General features: G+C 42.3%; 1 protein-coding gene across 1 annotated transcript; it reads right to left on the reverse strand.

Annotated features, from left to right (window-relative positions):
• Nucleotides 1-1591: 1591 nt before the first annotated feature.
• Nucleotides 1592-22190, reverse strand: LOC109865651 (catalase-like). The gene is made up of 11 exons (XM_020453980.2): nucleotides 21954-22190; nucleotides 20733-20904; nucleotides 14821-14931; nucleotides 10706-10836; nucleotides 10406-10510; nucleotides 9995-10120; nucleotides 8089-8280; nucleotides 7201-7623; nucleotides 4854-4961; nucleotides 2917-2994; nucleotides 1592-2589 (listed from the first exon to the last, which is right to left on the reverse strand). Exons 1-11 carry the CDS (start codon nucleotides 22017-22019, stop codon nucleotides 2527-2529), a joined length of 1575 nt encoding a protein of 524 aa, XP_020309569.1. The 5' UTR covers nucleotides 22020-22190; the 3' UTR covers nucleotides 1592-2526.
• Nucleotides 22191-22193: the final 3 nt, after the last annotated feature.

Consider the following 22193-nt stretch of genomic DNA (forward strand, 5'->3'; position numbering starts at 1 on the left):
AAGAGAAAACAGGTTTTTAGAAGAAAAAAAAAGTTAAGTATTCAGACCCGTAGCATTGAGACTCAAAATGGAGCTCAGGTGCATCCTGTTTCCATTGATCATCCTTAAGATGTTTCTACATGATTTGGAAAGGCACACACCCTTTCTATGTAAGGTCCCACAGTTGACAGTATGTGTCGGAGCAAAAACCAAGCCACGAGATTGAATGATCTGTCCGTAGAGCTACGAGACAGGATTGTGTTGAGGCACAGATCTGGGGAAGGGTACATTTTTATTTTACAGCATTGAAGGTCCCCAAGAACACAATGGCCTCCAACATTCTTAAATGGAAGAAGTTTGGAACCATCAACCTCACTCACTAGCAGAAAGTCAGAGGTAAAATAACGCTCCCCAACCAACCTGACAGAGCTTGAAAGGATCTGCAGAGAAGAATGGGAGAAACTCCCCAAATACAGGTGTGCCAAGCTTGTAGCGCCATACCCAGGACTTGAGGCTATTATCGCTGCCCTAGGTGCTTCAACAAAGTACTGAGTAAAGAGTCTGAATACTTGTGATCAGTTAAAGTAGAGTCTGAATATTGTAAATGTGATCAGTTAAAACAAATAATTAGGAAACATGTCTAAAAATCCTCTTTGCTTTGTCATTATGGGTTATTGTGTGCAGATTCATGAGAAACATTTAATCAATTTTAGAATATGGCTTTAACCTAACACAATGTGGAAAAAGTCAAGGGGTCTGAATACTTTCTGAAGGCACTGTATAACAGAGTTCAAAATACTTAAATTCCTTTCCAATGAGTGTTTGCTTGAGTCTGCATGGAGTGCTAGACAGGCCTGGGTTACAGGGTTGGGACATTTCTATTGGTGTATTAAGACTAGCTCTTTTACTCCTGCTACATTATGCAAACTCAAACAGGCACAAAAGTTTTTTTTTTTTACATATTTGAAAAATAAAGTCTGGTACCATGGCAATTGAGATGCTATGATTCATTGATACAGTGTAACCAAGTACATTATAAAGCAAGGTGGGGGAAATATACAACAAAGCCAACTCATTCCCCCACATTACCTATAAAATGTTATCAACTGTTTACACTGAAGAAAATGCTGCTACCTACTTACTAGTCAGACAATTTAGGCATACAGTTCAATGTATTGATGGGAACTAAGTGTGAACCTGGCTTGAATGTTTTATACAGTTGAAATCAGTCATTGTCAAAGTGTTTACCCTTAACTCTGTTGAGTGTCTGGTATGCTTACTTTAGTCTTAGCCACTCTCCCATGTCTGTTTGCATATGTAAATCTAATGGAGCTGAATGACTTGTTGAAATGCTGGGCCCTCCAAAGGCCAAACCATCATTCACAGTTTGAACTGCATCATAGATGACAACCCCATAAACACGCTCAATGTATTCAACCCTGGTCCGAGAGACCAACAGGGTGTGCAGGCTTTTACTCCAGCCCAGTAACACACATCAACTAATGAAGGGTTCGATATGTAGAATCAGGTGTAGTCCTGGCCTGTAACAAAAGCCCGCATACCCTGGAGTTAAGATCAGCCTGCTTTAAACCAGACATACCAAAACCACACATAGAGCATTACCTTTTGATTTATTACAATCTCATTTTGTGGTTTAAAAAAAAAGTTTTACATTCATATAACAAATCACTTCTCTTCAGACAGGCGATATGAGCGGGAATGCTACCTAACATAGAAACATTAACAGCGATAAGGCGCAAAATAGCAATCGAGTCTGGAGGCTTGCGAGAAGAGAACGACTAAGTTTCCTTCCCAGGAAACAGTGGTGGTTGTTAATTCCCCAGCCCCAACTCAACTGACATCTCTTCAGTGATTCATTCTGGTACAGAGTATCTACAGAAAACATTTAGTGAATCGCACTAATCGATGGCCTGAAACCATTTCTGATACAACCAAGAAATATGATTAAGGCATAAGCACTGAAACATGTTAAGAGAACTCAGAAGTTTAAACAGCTAAATAATATAAAATAATTATGAATCTTATTTGAAGATGTTGGTGGTTTGTTTAAATGCCATATTTCGTGCATATTTTTCAAATAGGCTAGCATACCTGTTTATTAAGCTAACTATCAGGGCATACATAAGGCCTGGATACACAAACCAGTCATTGGGAAAAAGATGAAACACTATACTGACAATGGAATGAAAAACTATACTATAAGCAACTGAATAAAGGCAAGGATTTTCAGATAGCACCAGTGTATTTGACTGATTTGGGGACAGAATCTTCTCCCATAGGGCTGCAGTCTGACCATATTCATTTCTGTGTGAACTTAGGAAAAATGGACAGGAAATTACATGTAAGAACGGACAGCAATGCTGTCTCATGTCATCTGTGCAACAAGTAGCCTGAGGAATTACAAAAACAATCATGATAGTTTGCCATTTAATTAGCTATAGTATTTACTGACGGCCTGTAGTAAGATCTTCTATAGCGGATGGTAAGTGCAACAGGTAGAACTGCCCCCAGGTGGAAGTTAAGGCATCACATCTTGGAGGAGGCAGCGACGGCAGAGGCACCGCCACGAGTGTACACTCTCACAGTGTCCTGGTAGAGAGGAGGAGGGAAGGAGACAAAAGGGAGAGAATGACAAAAATAAGTTAGCGCTCAATGCTAAACTTCTATTAATTTCTTTTGACGAGAATTATGGATATAAACAAGTAAAACACAATCTTGTTTGAGGGGTCCTGAGAGAAAGTTACAACAAAAATATATACTAAATGTAAAGGAATATGAAAAAAGTAAACATGTTCTACATGTTTAAAATAAAAATACATGCTTTTCCTATTTTAACTATACTTTGATTGAAATAGGCAAATGCCCTTTTAAATGACATAAGCTTTAGTGTCCGCTGACAAGAATGAATGGACTTACCTTCGTGGGCTCAGTGTTGTTGAGTAGGGCCTGAACCTCGTTTCCATAGTCTGCATGCACAGCCATCAGGTTCTGAATCTGGAAAAACAGGGTGCAAGACCAGGGAGAGATGGTCAGAAGTGTTAATAGCGATGGCAGTAAAATAGATACATTATACAATATTGCATTGCAAAGATGACCTTCGTGGTAGTGAGGAAGATGGCTGGGAAATATACAGTGCCTTTAGAAAGTATTCACACCCCTGGACTTTCCACATTTTGTTGTGTTATAGAGCCTGAATTTAAAAAATATATATCATAATCCCACTGGCCTACACACAATACCCCATAATGTCAAAATGGATTGTTTTTCTAGATATTTATAAATTAATACAAAATGAAAAGCTGAAATGTTTAGTCAATAAGTATCCAACCTGTTTGTTATGGCCAGCCTAAACAAGTTCAGGAGTAAAAATGTGTTTAACAAGTTACATGGACTCACTGTGCAATATTGTTTAACGACTACCTAATCTCTGTACCCCACACATAAAAGTATCTCAGTCCCTCAGTCGAGCAGTGAATTTCAAACAGATTCAACCACAAAGACCAGAGAGGTTGTTCAATGCCTTGCAAAGGGCACCTAATTGGTAGATTAAATATTTTTTAAAACGACATTGAATATCCCTTTGAGCATGGTAAAGTTATTAATGACACTTTGGATGGTGTATCAATACACCCAGTCACTACAAATTTACAGGCGTCCTTCCTAACTCAGTTGAAAGAAAAGGAGGAAACCGCACAGGGATTTCACGATGAGGCCAATGGTGACTTTAAAACAGTTAGTTTTCTGCTATCACAGCCATTAAACTCCAAGTATGGCTCAACAACATCAACTGATTAAATCGGTGTGGCCGATTTCAGGTTTTCATAACAAATCGGTATTTCTGGGCGCCCATTTGCCGATTTTTATATACCTTTATTTAACTAGGCAAGTCAGTTAAGAACACATTCTTATTTTCAATGAGGGCCTAGGAACGGTGGGTTAACTGCCTTGTTCAGGGGCAGAACGACAGATTTTCACCTTGTCAGCTCGGGGGACCCTATCTTGCAACTTTACAGTTACTTTACAACTATTTTATTTTATTTAAAATCGGCATCGCCTTTTTTGGTCCTCCAATAATCGGTATTGAAAAATCATAAATCGGTCGACCTCTACTCCACAATACTAATCTTACTGACAGAGTGAAACAGAAGTCGAAAGAATACAAATCCTAGAGGAAAACCTGGTTCAGTCTGCTTTCCAGCAGACACTGGGAGATGAATTCACCTTTCAGCAGAACAATAACCTAAAAAGGCCAAATCTACACTGGAGTTACACACAGTACCAAGAAGACAGTGAATGTTCCTGGGTGGCTGGGTTACAGTTGACATAAATCTGCTTGAAAAATCTATGGCAAGACCTGAAAATGGTTGTCTAGCCATGAGCAAAAACCAATTTGACAGCGCTTGAAGAACTTTGAAAATAATAATTGGCAAATATTGCACAGTCCAGGTGTGGAAAGCTCTTAGAGATTTACCCAGAAAGGCTCAGCTGTAATTGCTGCCAAATGTGATTCTAACATGTATTGACTCGGGGGGGGGGGGGTTGAATACTGAAGTAATCAAGATATAATGGGGTTTATTTTTCATATATATAAAAAATGTGTTTTTACAAATACTTTTTTTTTCTTCCACAGACTTGTGTAGACCGTTGACAAAAAAAGACAATTAAATAAAATTGTAATCCCACTTTGTAACAAAATGTGTTAAAAGTCAAGGGTGTGAATACTTTGATGACAGTGTGGTGGAGGAGAGTTTGATTTGAATAGTAATGATAAAAAAAACATGATAGAAATAACATGATTGCTGAGCCCAATGATGAAAATGGTGACTTAAACAATCATAATGATGAGAACTCACCCAGCGTTTCTGGATGAAGACTTGGGCCCCCTTCAGGGCCCCAGCCATGTTCTGACAGAGCCTCTGGCGCTCCTCCTCATTCAGCACCTCAGTGAAGAAGGTACGCACCTGCAATACGCACGCAAGGTCAAGCAACTGGTCACACACGCGCATTAATAAACAATTAAACTATCAATAAATATTTCATTATTTGTAATCATTTATAAGCATTACAGTTAAGGATTTTTTACAATTTATAAATTACAAAGCCAAACATTTGAACACAGAAACAAAGTAGTATTGCTTAAAATAAAATTAAATTAAAAAGAGATTTATAGTTCTATATAGAGCGTATCATCGTTGTGCCTGGCAGTGCACACAGATCTCCATGTGTATGAATTCACCCTCAGGTCACCTCAGTGCAACCCTCTCTACTGGAGAGAAGCCCATCAGCCTCTCGCGACCAGGAACGCTGGTTGACCCCGGTGGCCAGGCCGAGCCCCTTTTGAAGTGCCAGGATTGACCAGCAGGGCCAGGATATGGCCCCAATCTACACATCCTGGAAGAGCCAGAGCTAGAATGCCCATTGCTCCAGTATGACGGGTAAAGTCCAGATCCACAAACCTTTTTTGGACTACATTAAGTGGCAAGCATTTTTCTAAAACACATTGCCTGACAGCGCATCAAAACACAAGCCTGGTAAAATGTTGGGGTTACTGAAAAGTATGTTTTATGTTCCTCTTAGAAATTGTCTTTCTTCCTTGAAGCCGAGATAACATTGCAGATCACTGGCTTGCATCTGACTGATCTAGGGTTGTCCCAGACAAACAAAAAAGTTGCCTGTTCTTTCGAACAATCGATTGCTGTATTTTTCCATATTCGGAAAGTATTCAGACCACTTTCCTTTTCCCAAATGTTCTTACATTACAGCCTTTAAAAGACAGTACTTCTCTCTTCCCCCCCCCCCCCCCCCATCAATCTACACACAATACCCCATAATGACAAAGTTCATTACATTTCTAAAAAATAAGCAGATCTTGGACCTGTCTATATAAATTTAAAAAAGGTCCCACAGTTGACAGTGCATGTCACAGAAAAAAAACAGGCCATGAGGTCGAAGGAATTGTCCGTAGAGCTCCGAGACAGGATTGTGTCGAGGCACAGAGCTGGGGAAGGGTACCAAAACATTTCTGCAGCATTGAAGAGCCAAGAACAGTGGCCTCCATCATTCTTAAATGCAAAAAGTTTGGAACCATCAAGACTCTTCCTAAAGCTGGCCACCTGGCCAAACTGAGCAATCGGGGGAGAAGAGCCTTGGTCAGGGAGGAGACCCAGAACCCAATGGCCACTCTGACAGAGCTCCAGAGTTCCTCTGTGGAGATGGGAAAACCTTCCAGAAGGACAACCATCTCTGCAACACTCCACCAATCAGGCCTTTATGGTAGAGTGGCCAGACAGAAGCCACATGACAGCACATTTGGAGTTTGCCAAAAAGGCACCTAAAGACCCTCAGACCATGAGAAACAAGATTCTCTTCTCTGATGAAACCAAGATTGAACTCTTTGACCTGAATGTACTGGGAGACTAGTCAGGGTTGAGGCAAAGATGAACAGAGAGGAGACTTACGGTAGAAAAATTAACATTCAAGTCTCTGGCAAGAGCTCTAGTGGACATTCCTACAGTCAGCATGCCAATTGCACACTTAATCAAAACTTGAGACATCTGTGGCATTGTGTTGCGTGACAAAACTGCACATTTTAGAGTGGCCTTTAATTGTCCCTTCCACAAGGTGCATCCGTGTAATGATCATGCTGTTTAAAATCAGCTTCTTGATATGCCACACTTGTCGACTGGATGGATTATCTAGGCAAATGAGAAATGATCAGTAACAAGGATGAAAGAAGAACATTTCGGGGATCTTTTATTTCAGCTCATCAAACAGGGGACCAACACTTTATGTGTTGTATTTATTATGTTGTTCAGTGTATTTCCAAAACGTTGGTTTACTTTAATGTAACTAGGGCTGACCCCATTTAGTCGACTGGTCGATAGGCTGTTGGTCGACCAAGATTTTATTTTGTCAAGCAGAAATATATAAAATTATATAAAATATATATATATATATATATATATATAAAAATATATTAAAATATATTTAAAAAAAATTATATATATATATATATATATATATAAAAATATATACACACACACACATATATACACACACACACATATATATACACACACACATATATACATATATACATATACACACACACTTTCTTTTTTTAAATGGCACTCGAGACACCTGTTTGATTCACGCCCATCTCAGTGAACTAATCCATTGTGTGCTACATAGATACATTACCTGTGTGACATCATCGTCGTCAGCGCTGTTGTAGCGGGCCACATCTGGGGATACCTTAAACCTGGTCTCCACGTGCTGTTGCTGGGTCTCTGGAGCACTGAAGCTGTTGGGGAAGTAGTTGGGAGCGCCAGCCTGGTTGTCGAACATGCACATGGGCCCGTCTCGCTGGTAGTTGGCCACACGGGTCCTGAAGGGGCAGTTGACGGGCAGCTGCAGGTAGTTAGTTCCCAGCCGGTGGCGGTGTGTGTCTGGGTAGGAGAACAGACGCCCCTGCAGCATCTTGTCGGGGCTGGGCTCGATGCCAGGGGGCATATTGCTGGGGTCAAAGGCCAGTTGCTCGATCTCAGCAAAGTAGTTGGCAGGGTTTCTGTTGAGCACCAACCTCCCCACCGGAATGAGGGGGTACTCCTTGTGAGACCACACCTAAGGAAAAAGAGAAGTGTTGCTACTTCTCAGGCCAACCAAGGTGCATAGATGTGCAAGAGATTTCTAGCCAAGATTTTTTTTTATGCATTCATGCATGACCCCTACCCTATATTTTCACCTAATAATTATCCTGAAAAGACTGCAGCTATTCAGTCAGTTACCCATTATTCTACCCTTCACAAACACTATGACACCATAACAGAGCTCAGACCACTTTCAGAGGTTATGTGGAGTGAGTCCCCCCTCTGGTGGAAAAGTCAGAGTACTGCATATGTATGGACAGAATATTTTTGGGGACATCTTGTTAAAATTGCTAACAAAGTACAATATTAAGACATTTCAGGTATTTGTCACATTCTTTAAAAAACAACAAAGTATTGATCAAATGTTTAGGAATGCACCTACTATAAGGGTTAGGGTCCCCACATAATTTAATAAATTAAAATTGTATCTCTATGCTACCTTGGTCAGGTCAAAGGGGTTCCACTGGAACTTCTCGGCCTGGTCAAAGGTCATGACCTGGATGTAGAATGACCAGGAAGGGAATTTGCCGTTGGCTATGGAGGTGTAAAGGTCTCGAATGGCATAGTCCGGGTCGGTGGAGGCCAGGCGCTCGGCGTCCTCAGGTTTCATGTTCTTGATACCCTGGTTGGTCTGAGGAGAGCAGAGGAAGGATGCTATGGGTTACTATGGACAAGTCCCAATTTATCGAACTAGGTTTACTTCTTCCCACTATTACTCTCTTTCATCCTTCAGTTAATTAAGTATAGTCGACTCCTATAAGTGAGTAAAAACATTTAAACGTGTTAACCCTTGCTAGGCTTAACCCTCCCTAGCCACGTCCTCAGAGCATGCGCAGACCAGCTGGCTGGAGGGTTTACGGACATTATTAAATTGCTCCCTATCCCAGTCTGCTGTCCCCACATGCTGCAAGATGGCCACCATTGCTACTGTACACAAGGCAAAGCAAACTAAATGGCTACCACCCTGTAGCACTCACTTCTGTCATCTTATGTAATACCTATGTAAGAAGGCTGTTCATTGACTGTTCATTGTACCCTCAACACCATAGTACCCTCAAAGCTCATCATTAAGCTGTCCCTGGGTCTCATCATTCAGGAGTCCCTGGGTCTCAACCCTGCCCTGTGCAACTGGGTCAGGGACTTTCTGACGGGCCGCCCCCAGGTGCTGAAGGTAGGAAACATTTCTACTTTGCTGACACTCAACACTGGGGCCCCCCCACAAGTGTGCGTGCTCAGCCCCCTCCTGTACTCACTGTTCACCCATTCCTGCGTGGCCATGCACGCCTCCAACTCAATCATAAAATTTGCAGACAACACAACCGTAGCGGGCTTGATTACTAACAACGACGTGACAGCCTACAGGGAGGAGGCGAGGGCAGAAAAACAATCTCACTCAACGGCAACAAAACAAAGGAGAAGATTGTGGACTTCAGGAAACAGCAGAGGGAACACCCCCGTATCCACATGGAAGGGACAGTAGTGGAGAAGGTGGAAAGTTTTAAGTTCCTCGGCGTACACAGACACACTGAAATGGTCCACCCACAGGTAGCATAGAGAAGAAGTCTCAACAGTGCCTCTTCAACCTCAGGAGGCTGAAGAAATTTGGCTTGTCACCTAAAATCCGGAGAAACCTTTACAGGTGCACAATCGAGAGCATCCTGTCGGGCTGTATCGCCGCCTAGTACGGCAACTGCACCGCCCTCAACCGCAAGGCTTTCCAGAGGGTGGTGTGGTCTGCACAACGCATCACCAGAGGAAAACTACCTGCCCTCCAAGACACCTACAGAACCCAATGTCACAGGAAGGCCAAAAAGATAATCAAGGACAACAACCACCCGAGCCACTGACTGTTCACCCGGCTACCATCCAGAAGGCGAGGTCAGTACAGGTGCATCAAAGCTGGGACCGAGAGACAGAAAAACAGCTTCCATCTCAAGGCCATCCGATTGCTAAACCAAAATCACTAACTCAGAGGCTCCTGCCTACATAGAGACTCATATCACTGCCCATTTTAATAAATGGATCACTAGTCACTTTAAACAATGCCACTTTAATAAATGTTAAGATATCTTACATTACTCATATGTATATACACACTGTACCGTATACCATCTATTTAACCATGCCTGTGCCACTCGGCCATGTCTCATCCATATATGTACATACTCTTATTCATTCCTTTACACTTGTGTGTAGTTGTTGTGAAATTGTTAGATTACTTGTTAGATATTACGGCACTGTCAGAAGCAGAAGCACAAGAATTTCACTACCCTCGCATTAACATCTGCTAACCATGTGTATTTGACCAATAAAATGTGATTATATTTTTTTAGTTATGCTCTAACCTTGTAGTGGAACTTGCAGTAGACGGGCTGACTGTCGGCGTTCACCAGCTTGAAGGTGTGGGATCCGTAGCCGTTCATGTGGCGGAAGCCGTCGGGCAGACCACGGTCACTGAACAGAAAGGACACCTTCACAGAGATTAAGACAAAATGATGAACAAAGGCACATAGTCATAAGCAATTTAGCCATTGTGATAAGTAAATAAGATTAGAAGAATTATATAATAATCTATTTAAATTAATGCAGCAACCACCATTTCTAGATATACTGGCACAGCTTTTAAGTTGTTATTGACATGTTCTTACTAGAATTTGGCTTAGTGTGGGGTGAAATCAGAAAATACAATGCATTTTCTGATTCTAACTATCGTGCGTGTACAGGTTTGGTGGCGAGTAGAGGAGCAGATGCAGTACCTGATGCATACACTCAGGCCGCAGGCTCCAGAAGTCCCACACCATGTCTGGGTCCTTCAGGTGAGTCTGGGGGTTGCGCTTCTGAGAGTGGATGAAGGATGGGAACTGCACAAACAAAGGGAAATTAGAGAGATGTGGTAATGGTATTTAATATCATACGGGGAGATAGACTAATGTACTAGCCTGGTTGCCAGTCTGTTCAGCTAACATTCCACTCCTTGTACTCCATGTCATGTGTCAAAGACTGAATCTAAGCAAGGCACACCCAGACGCAATCTTGACTCACACGTCTGAACTCACCAGCATTGCATCCCTGATAAAGAATATGGGGGTGTTGTTGCCAGTAAGGTCCCAGTTGCCCTCGTCAGTGTAGAACTTGACTGCAAAGCCACGTGGGTCTCTCACTGTGTCCGCTGAGCCCGATTCCCCAGCTACATGAGTTCGAGACAAAAATAGGTTGATAAGAAACACATGGACAACCAGTTAACACAATACACTATTTGCAGACTAAAAATATGACATTGTGTATTTTCTGGTATTTATTCAATGGTGTAAAGTGGGGGTCTGAAATGATCGACTCCCTTGATAAACACAAGCAAAAATGACTGTATACTAGGGATGCACCGATATGACATCTTTGGCCGATACCCAATATTTTCCTTGCAAAAAAATAAATAAACGATACCGATCTCTGATATTTACAATTTTAGCGGCCTTAAGCATTCTAGTAGTTAAATAGTACACACACACACCATCTCAGTGCAAGAGGCGTCACTACAGTCTCTGGTTCCAGGCTGTATCACACACAGTCATGATTGGGAGTCCCATAGGGCGGGGTAGGCCGCCATTGTAAATAGGAATTTGTTCTTAACTTGTCTTGTTAAATAAAGGTTACACACACAAAACAATTGTTATTTTGTTGGCATTTATATATGTCCCCATTACCAGTAAAACATAACCAAAACCTATTTCTTTCACTTACTTGCTGTGCCGTTTCATTGTTCATTTGTTCAGTCATTTCATTCTCAACCAGGATTTCATCATGCGTGTCAAGCAATGAAGCTTTTCAGCTTAGTCCGTCTGTGGTAGAGGTCGACCGATTATGATTTTGCAACGCCGATACGATTATTGGAGGACCAAAAAAAGCCGGTACCGATTAATCGGACGATTTTTTAAATGCATTTGTAATAATGACAATTACAACAATACTGAATGAACACTTATTTTAACTTAATATAATACATCAATAAAATCAATTTAGCCTCAAGTAAATAATGAAACATGTTCAATTTGGTTTAAATAATGCAAAAACAAAGTGATGGAGAAGTAAAAGTGCAATATGTGCCATGTAAGAAAGCTAACGTTTAAGTTCCTTGCTCAGAACATGAGAACATATGAAAGCTGGTGGTTCCTTTTAACATGAGTTATCAATATTCACAGGTAAGAAGTTTTAGGTTATAGTTAGTATAGGAATTATAGAACCATTTCTCTGTACGCACCCCGCTAACTAGCTAGCCATTTTACATCGGTTACACCAGCCTAATCTCGGGAGTTGATAGGCTTGAAGTCATAAACAGGGCAATGCTTGAAGCATTGCGAAGAGCTGCTGGCAAAATGCACGAAAGTTCTGTTTGAATGAATGCTTACGAGCCTGCTGGTGTCTACCATCGCTCAGTCAGACTGCTCTATCAAATCATAGACTTAATTATATCATAATAACACAGAAACACAAGCCGTAGGTCATTAATATGGTAGAATCCGGAAACTATCATCTCGAAAACAAAACGTTTATTCTTTCAGTGAAATACGGAACCGTTCTGTATTTTATCTAATGGGTGGCATCCAGAAATCTAAATATTCCTGTTACATTGCACAACCTTCAATGTTATGTCATAATTACTTAAAATTCTGGCAAATTAGTTTGCAACAAGCCAGGAGGCCTAAACTGTTGCATATACCCTGACTCTGCTGGCAATGAACTCAAGAGAAGTGACAATTTCACCTGGTTAATATTGCCTGCTAACCTGGATTTTTTTTAGCTAAATATGCAGCTTTAAAAATATACACTTCTGTGTATTGATTTTAAGAAAGGCATTGATGTTTATGGTTAGGTACAGTCGTGCAACGATTGTGCTTTTTTTCGCAAATGAGCTTTTGTTAAATCATCCCCCGTTTGGCGAAGTTGGCTGTCTTTGTTAGGAAGAAATAGTCTTCACACAGTTCGCAACGAGCCAGGCGGCCCGAACTGCTGCATATACCCTGACTCTGTTGCAAGAGAAGTGACAATTTCCCTAGTTAAAAGAAATTAATGTTAGCAGGCAATATAAACTAAATATGCAGGTTTGAAAATATATACTTGTGTATTGATTTTCAGAAAGGTATTGATGTTTATGGTTAGGTACACGTTGGAGCAACGCCAGTCCTTTTTCGCGAATGCGCACCGCATATATGCAACGCAGGACACGCTAGATAAACGAGTAATATCAACCATGTGTAGTTAACTAGTGATTATGATTGATTGTTTTTTTATAAAGATAAGTATAATGCTAGCTAGCAACTTACCTTTGATTCTTACTGCATTCGCGTAACAGGCAGGCTCCTCGTGGAGAGCAATGTAAGGCAGGTGGTTAGAGCGTTGGACTAGTTAACCATAAATTTGTAAGATTGAATCCCCGAGCTGACAAGGTAAAAATCTGTCGTTCGACCAAGGCAGTCAACCCACCGTTCCTAGGCCGTCATTGAAAATAAGAACAGTGATCTTAACTGACTTGCCTAGTTAAATAAAATATATATATATATATATATATATATATATATATATATATATATATATATATATATATATATATATATATATTAAAAAAATGTAAGGCCAAATCGGTGTCTAAAAACACTGGTTTCCCGATTGGTATGAAAACTTGAAATAGGCCCCAATTAATCAGCCATTTCGATTAAACGTCGACCACTAGTCTGTGGCCTCTTCCTCGGTGCGTACTGTCACGGTGTCCGTTTCCATCTTGTCCAGCTGTGTATGTAACACTTCACGTAAACCCTGTTTCTTGCCTGCGTCGAAGTAGCGGTCCTTGTACATAGCATTGAGCATGGTGGTGACACAATAGAGGCTCAGAGAGAATGCCACCAAATCGCTTGTTCACAGCAGAGTACTTTTGTACGTTTTAACCCCTCGGTCTGTCGGCAGTTTTGTTGAGCAGTAGTTTCAATGCCATGACAGGGTATCGCGTCTGCTGCAGACGCAGTTGAGCTTTTTTCTCAAGTCAGTTTTTCGAATGGAGCTTGGAGTGTTCATGTTTCCAAGTTTCAAACATGTTCTCAAATGCCAGCAGCGGTATGAGAACCAGCACATTCTTGAGCATGCAATATGGCTTTCCTCAGTATGAAATCCTTGTTGACCCACTGTGCTGTCAGACTCAATGTTCATGGGGCTGACATTGCTTGAACAAATGTCAGTTGTGAAGCTAATAGCAGTGACTCTCATGGAGGCAAGTTTCAACAATATTGTGTAACTCCGGTAGGGCAACATCTGAAAAATAGTGTGTACCGGGGCTCGACCAGTTGGCAAAAGCGAACATCCACGACAGAGCATGGTTGATTTTCAAGGGCAATGAATTCCATTATCTTGGCGTTAATGGGTTTTGCCTTTGAGTTCACTGAAATATTCTTATTCTTTCAAATGACTGCTCGACTTGAACTTGTTGGAAGTGTGGGCCTAATATTTTTCTGCTTTTGTTCTGTGTAGCGCTGTATTTTCCGTGGCGTCATTACATCACCTACTTACATTATACATTCTTGTACTGGGTAAAGTTCATGATAATGTTGACCTTAACAAGAGCCCCAGGACCAGTTGAAGCAAAATAGCCCCATAACGTCAAAGATCAATATGGCAAAAACATATTTAGACATTAAATGCATTTCTATATTTTTTTTTACAATGGTGGGGAAGTGCCAAGATGGAGGCGGGTTGACTTCAGAAAGCACCACTGTCAGTAATCTAGTGTATATATTGCTCCTGTAAGTATGAAATGCAATAAGGGTACATCGACAGCTTTTTCACCTAGTCGGCTCGGAATTTGAAACGGCGACCTTTTGGTTATTGGGCTTAACCACTAGGCTAACGCGCTTAACCACTAGGCTAACTGACTGACCTGACTGTCCAGAATTCTTCAGATATCGGCAAGCACTGCTCTTGCAGACAAGCGTGCTCTTAGTCATTTCCTGTACAGTGGCAGTAGTCAAATTGGTAGCTAGCAAATCCGAGTGTTTCTTTTTGCATGTCCTTAAGGAAACAAAAGTAACAGTTCGTAGCAGTTTTATAGAAAAACCGGAGCGAGCGCCCTCAAAATACCAGGGGAAAAAATGTATGTTAAAAGAAAATGTAATGTAGGCTAATGTCTTACCCACGGTGGAGAAGCGAATGGCGACAGGTGTGGTCTTGCCCACATGCTCAAACACCTTGGCCTTGCAGTAGCGAGAGATGTCATGTGTCACCTCAAAGTACCCAAAAGCTCCTGTGTAGGAAGAGGCAAAAAAGGTCAAAGGTTTTTCTTTATTTTTACATTGTAGAAGAACAGTTAAGACATCAAAACTGTTAAATAACACATATCGATTCATGTAGTAACCAAAAAAAGTTTTATATTTGAGATTCTTCAAAGTAGCCACCCTTTGCCTTGATAACATCTTTGCAAATTCTTGGCACTCTCTCAACCAGCTTCATGAGGTAGTCACCTGGAATGCATTTTAATTAAACAGGTGTGCCTTGTTAAAAGTTAATTTGTGGAATTTATTTCCTTCTTAATGTGTTTGAGCCAATCATTTGTGTGGTGACATGGTACGGTTGGTATACAGAAGATAGCCCTATTTGGTAAAATACCAAGTCCATATTATGGCAAGAACAGCTCAAATAAGTGTTACGTTCTAAATGAGCCTAGTAAAACTCATGTACGATTAGTAAAGCTTAAACAAAGTCTATTCACCCATTGGGTCATACAACTGCATAAGACAAAGGCATGGTTCTGCCAGTGGTAGTATGTATATACCCCAATTTGAGGTGGATTCTCCTCCTCTAAACATTACATATTTGTTGCTAGGCCGGAAATTAAGTGACGCGGGCAATAAACTGTTCCTTATCCCTTAACGTGACCTAACCTCAGCACCCCTTCCTCACTAATCCACATCTCGCCACCCTTAAAAAAAGTTTCAATAAATAAAACAAATACAACAGCAAAAACCATCAAGTGCTATGATGAAACTGGCTCTCATGAGGACCGCCACAGGAAAATCCAATCCAATTTTATTTGTCACATACACATGGTTAGCAGATGTTAATGCGAGTGTAGCGAAATGCTTGTGCTTCTAGTTCTGACAATGCAGTAATAACCAACAAGTAATCTAACTAACAATTCCAAAAAAACTACTGTCTTATACACAGTGTAAGGGGATAAGGAATATGTACATAAGGATATATGAATGAGTGATGGTACAGAGCAGCATAGGCAAGATACAGTAGATGATATAGAGTACAGTATAACATATGAGATGAGTATGTAAACAAAGTAGCATAGTTAAAGTGGCTAGTGATACATGTATTACATAAGGATGCAGTCGATATAGGTATGCATATGAGATGAATAATGTAGGGTAAGTAACATTATATAAGGTAGCATTGTTTAAAGTGGCTAGTGATACATTTACATCATTTCCCATCAATTCCCATTATTCAAGTGGCTGGAGTTGAGTCAGTGTCATTGACAGTGTGTTGGCAGCAGCCACTCAATGTTAGTGGTGGCTGTTTAACAGTCTGATGGCCTTGAGATAGAAGCTGTTTTTCAGTCTCTCGGTCCCAGCTTTGATGCACCTGTACTGACCTCGCCTTCTGGATGACAGCGGGGTGAACAGGCAGTGGCTCGGGTGGTTGATGTCCTTGATGATCTTTATGGCCTTCCTGTAGCATCGGGTGGTGTAGGTGTCCTGGAGGGCAGGTAGTTTGCCCCCGGTGATGCGTTGTGCAGACCTCACTACCCTCTGGAGAGCCTTACGGTTGAGGGCGGTGAAGTTGCCATACCAGGCGGTGATACAGCCCGCCAGGATGCTCTCGATTGTGCATCTGTAGAAGTTTGTGAGTGCTTTTGGTGACAAGCCGAATTTCTTCAGCCTCCTGAGGTTGAAGAGGCGCTGCTGCGCCTTCTTCACGATGCTGTCTGTGTGAGTGGACCAATTCAGTTTGTCTGTGATGTGTATGCCAAGGAACTTAACTTGCTACCCTCTCCACTACTGTTCCATCGATGTGGATAGGGGGGTGTTCCCTCTGTTTCCTGAAGTCCACAATCACCTCCTTAGTTTTGTTGACGTTGTGTGTGAGGTTATTTTCCTGACACCACACTCAGAGGGCCCTCACCTCCTCCCTGTAGGCCGTCTCGTCGTTGTTGGTAATCAAGCCTACCACTGTTGTGTCGTCCGCAAACTTGATGATTGAGTTGGAGGCGTGCGTGGCCACGCAGTCGTGGGTAAACAGGGAGTACAGGAGAGGGCTCAGAACGCACCCTTGTGGGGCCCCAGTGTTGAGGATCAGCGGGGAGGAGATGTTGTTGCCTACCCTCACCACCTGGGGGCGGCCCGTCAGGAAGTCCAGTACCCAGTTGCACAGGGCGGGGTCGAGACCCAGGGTCTCGAGCTTGATGACGAGCTTGGAGGGTACTATGGTGTTGAATGCCGAGCTGTAGTCGATGAACAGCATTCTCACATAGGTATTCCTCTTGTCCAGATGGGTTAGGGCAGTGTGCAGTGTGGTTGAGATTGCATCGTCTGTGGACCTATTTGGGCGGTAAGCAAATTGGAGTGGGTCTAGGGTGTCAGGTAGGGTGGAGGTGATATGGTCCTTGACTAGTCTCTCAAAGCACTTCATGATGACGGATGTGAGTGCTACGGGGCGGTAGTCGTTTAGCTCAGTTACCTTAGCTTTCTTGGGAACAGGAACAATGGTGGCCCTCTTGAAGCATGTGGGAACAGCAGACTGGTATAGGGATTGATTGAATATGTCCGTGAACACACCGGTCAGCGCATGCTCTGAGGGCGCGGCTGGGGATGCCGTCTGGGCCTGCAGCCTTGCGAGGGTTAACACGTTTAAATGTCTTACTCACCTCGGCTGCAGTGAAGGAGAGTCCGCATGTTTTCGTTGCAGGCCGTGTCAGTGGCACAGTATTGTCCTCAAAGCGGGCAAAAAAGTTATTTAGTCTGCCTGGGAGCAAGACATCCTGGTCCGTGACTGGGCTGGATTTCTTCCTGTAGTCAGTGATTGACTGTAGACCCTGCCACATGCCTCGTGTCTGAGCCGTTGAATTGAGATTCTACTTTGTCTCTGTACTGGCGCTTAGCTTGTTTGATAGCCTTGCGGAGGGAATAGCTGCACTGTTTGTATTCGGTCATGTTACCAGACACCTTGCCCTGATTAAAAGCAGTGGTTCGCGCTTTCAGTTTCACGCGAATGCTGCCATCAATCCACGGTTTCTGGTTAGGGAATGTTTTAATCGTTGCTATGGGAACGACATCTTCAACGCATGTTCTAATGAACTCGCACACCGAATCAGCGTATTCGTCAATGTTGTTATCTGACGCAATATGAAACATCTCCCAGTCCACGTGATGGAAGCAGTCTTGGGGTGTGGAGTCAGCTTGGTCGGACCAGCGTTGGACAGACCTCAGCGTGGGAGCCTCTTGTTTTAGTTTCTGTCTGTAGGCAGGGATCAACAAAATGGAGTCGTGGTCAGCTTTTCCGAAAGGGGGGCGGGGCAGGGCCTTATATGCGTCGCGGAAGTTAGAGTAACAATGATCCAAGGTCTTTCCACCCCTGGTTGTGCAATCGATATGCTGATAAAATTTAGGGAGTCTTGTTTTCAGATTAGCCTTGTTAAAATCCCCAGCTACAATGAATGCAGCCTCCGGATAAATTGTTTCCAGTTTGCAGAGAGTTAAATAAAGTTCGTTCAGAGCCATCGATGTGTCTGCTTGGGGGGGGGATATATACGGCTGTGATTATAATCGAAGAGAATTCTCTTGGTAGATAATGCGGTCTACATTTGATTGTGAGGAATTCTAAATCAGGTGAACAGAAGGATTTGAGTTCCTGTATGTTTCTTTCATCACACCATGTCACGTTGGCCATAAGGCATACGCCCCACCCCTCTTCTTACCAGAAAGATGTTTGTTTCTGTCGGCGCGATGCGTGGAGAAACCCGTTGGCTGCACCACTTCGGATAGCGTCTCTCCGGTGAGCCACGTTTCCGTGAAGCAAAGAACGTTACAGTCTCTGATGTCCCTCTGGAATGCTTCCCTTGCTCGGATTTCATCAACCTTGTTGTCAAGAGACTGGACATTGGCAAGAAGAATGCTAGGGAGTGGTGCACGGTGTGCCCGTCTCCGGAGTCTGACCAGAAGACCGCCTCGTTTCCCCTCTCTTTCGGAGTCGTTTTTTTGGGTCGCTGCATAGGATCCGCTCCGTTGTACTGTTTGTAAGGCAGAACACAGGATCCGCGTCGCGAAAAACATATTCTTGGTCGTACTGATGGTGAGTTGACGCTGATCTTATATTCAGTAGTTCTTCTCGACTGTATGTAATGAAACCTAAGATGACCTGGGGTACTAATGTAAGAAATAACACGTAAAAAAAAAAAAAAAATGCATTGTTCCCTAGGAACGCGAAGCGAGGCAGCCATCTCTGTCGGCGCCGGTCCTTGGTTCCAGGAAAGGAAGACCCAGAGTTACCTCTGCAGCAAAGGATAAGTTCATTAGAGTTACCAGCCTCAGAAACTGAAGCCCAAATAAACGCTTCAGAGTTCAAGTAACAGACACGTCAACATCAACTGTTCAGAGGAGACTGTGTGAATCAGGCCTTCATGGTCGAATTGCTGCAAAGAAACCACTACTAAAAAGGACACCAATAATAAGAAGAGGCTTGCTTGGGCCAAGAAACACAAGCAATGGACATTAAACCGGTAGAAATCTGTCCTTTGGTCTGATGAGTCCAAATTTGAGATTTTTTGGTTCGACCCGCTGTGTCTTTGTGAGACGCAGAGTAGGTGAACGAATGATGTCTGCATGTGTGGTTCCTACCGTGAAGCACGGAGGAGGTGGTGAGATGGTGCTTTGCTGGTGACACTGTCAGTGATTTATTTAGAATTCAAGGCACACTTAACCAGCATGGCAATCATAACTTTCTGCAGCAATACACCATCCCATCTGGTTTGTGCTTAGTGGGACTACCATTTGTTTTTCAACAGAACAATGACCCATCACACCTCCAGGCTGTGTATGGGCTATTTGACCAAAAAGGAGAGTGCTTGAGTGCTGCATCAGATGACCTGGCCTCCACAGTCACCCAACATCAACCTAATTGAGATGGTTTGGGATGAGTTGAAGGAGTGTAGGAAAAGCAGCCAACAAGTGCTCAGCATATGTGGGAACTCCTTCAAAGACTGTTGGAAAAGCATTCCAGGTGAAGCTGGTTGAGAGAATACCAAGAGTGTGCAAATCTGTCAAGGCAAAGAGTAGTTACTTTGAAGAATACATTGATTTGTTTAACACTGTGTTTATTTCATAGTTGTGATGTCTTCACTGTTATTCTACAGTGTCTAAAATAGTACAAATAAAGAAAAACCCTTGAACAGGTAGGTGAGTCCAAACTTTTGACTGGTACTGTACAGCTAGCTAGTTAGTAAACACAAACTTATAAAGCCATACACATGGTGCACTTTACCCTTCTGTATAGTGGACCAACACAGAACATCACATGATCAAGTATGGTCCTATAATATTCTGCCCCGAGTAGACTAACGAGTTAGAGTTGGTATTTTGGCCTAGAGCCAGGAGTAGGCCAACACTTTAATATGTTTATTTCAAATGTGATCGGCATGTCTGGGGAAGTATTTCCCTATACCATTACTTTGTGAGGGTCCACTTTTAAGAACAAATCTAGCAGTGTCTGACTCTCTCCAGCCTGTCTTCAAAACATTTGACAAATACAGTGAGCTCCAAAATAATTCAGACAGTGACCATTTTTTGTTGTTGCTTTGGCTCTGTACTCTAGCACTTTAGATTTGAAATGATACAATAACTGTCAGCTTTAATTTGAGAGTATTTTCATCCATATCGGGTGAACCGTTTAGAAATGACAGCACATGGTCGGTCCCCCCCCACACACAATGATTACATCAAGCTTGTGACTTTACAAACTTGTTGGATGTAATGCTTATGGAGTGCACTGTATATTGCATAAATGCTAATCAGTGTCTGTTAAAATGTATTGGTGGACACCCACCGCCTCCCTTGGCATGTACCACTCTCTCTGGGATGCGCTCGCGGTCGAAGTGGGCCATCTCGTCTATGAACGGGGTGTCCTGCACTAGGAGGGGCCCCCGGGGACCCGCTGTTATTATATTCAGCTTGTCCCCTATCGGGTGACCAGCCCCAGTGGTCAGGTTGTCTGGCCTCTGAAGGGGAAGCAATGACAGACGTCATACATAAGACATTGCACTACACACTTTATTTACACACAGTCATTAGGCCTACTCTCTATTTTCCTTTGGCAACAGAGTAGGTCCTTTCCCTGATTACACATCAGCTACACTTACACTCTTAATGTACTTGTTTTCGGGAGACATAACTACACACACAATAAGACTAGTAATGTACAGGTATACTTTGTGCACCTGACACTTAATAGCCTGGGCAAAGGACTCAATGGTCCCATTAGGTATGTGTGAAATAGCCCTTGTTTACTGACAATCTTGCATAATGTTGATCCATTAAATATGCCCTTCCTGCGCACTAATGATTAGATAACGATGATTTGACATGGCTAAAGTCCAAGCTAAACTATAGGCAAGACAATGGCCTAGCTACATTTCTTATCCCAACAAATCAAGGTCCATAATCATCCAGTTAGTGACACTGATTATTCTATTCTCATCTTGCAATGTTTTCACGTTAAACCAGCAAATTAAAACACAAGCAGTCAACTTCTTCTTGGCATTTCATTAGGTAGGTAGTTGACGTTAGTTAGCTAATCAAAATAAATAGCTACTCTGCAGTTATGTTACCTCAACATATTACAAGAGTATGGGAGTAAACCCTAGATAACATTGGAATTATTTTTGGAATTGTATTCTACAAATGTCAAGAAAGCTCGAACTGCATGGGTTTGTTAGAAATGGGCAGGGTTTGACTTTGTGATTGTGGGTATAGCAGCTAGTAACGACCAGCTGCTAATCCAAGCTAGCTAGTAGTAATAGGCTAACGTTAGTTGTAGGCAGCAGCCAGCTAACAATTCTTGCACGATCAAAAAAAGACAATTCAAATACAAAATATGCATTCTTTGGTTGTGAAATTGAACAGTATAATGGTTCAGTAAATGTGTAGCTAACTAACTACCTAACAGTATAGCTAAGTAGTCCAGGAGGCAGAAAGCGACCCTGGATGATCTCTCACTCATTTCTAAACAGATCTGCACAACACAAACTAAGAATAAAAATTGACAAACCTTATCGCTTTGGCCCTCTTTCCATAACTTCATTTGATCGTTTGCTTTCCCTCTATCCTCGTCCATCTTAAATGAAAAAGTTTAAACCACAACTGCTTGGGGGGAATGATATTTCGGAGTGCTATTTAACCCCGGTACGATTAAAGTCCTACTGCTTTCTCCCCGACTCCTATTGGCTGCTGGATCACCATCTGAGCTACTTTCGCGGACCGCAGAACAAGGCGGGGTTAAACGTGTAGC

The sequence above is a fragment of the Oncorhynchus kisutch genome, linkage group LG20, assembly GCF_002021735.2.
Source record: "Oncorhynchus kisutch isolate 150728-3 linkage group LG20, Okis_V2, whole genome shotgun sequence".
NCBI classification, from domain to species: Eukaryota; Metazoa; Chordata; class Actinopteri; order Salmoniformes; family Salmonidae; genus Oncorhynchus; species Oncorhynchus kisutch.

Bases quoted from the DNA above. Each gene is read 5' to 3' on its own strand.
- LOC109865651 (XM_020453980.2), bottom strand. From the start codon at position 22,019: ATGGACGAGGATAGAGGGAAAGCAAACGATCAAATGAAGTTATGGAAA. The intron at 10,511-10,705 runs GTGAGTTCAGAC...TTGTTTGTGCAG, and splicing joins TTATCAGGGATGCAATGCTG to TTCCCATCCTTCATCCACTC. The intron at 4,962-7,200 runs GTAATGTATCTA...TGCGTATTGCAG, and splicing joins ACGACGATGATGTCACACAG to GTGCGTACCTTCTTCACTGA.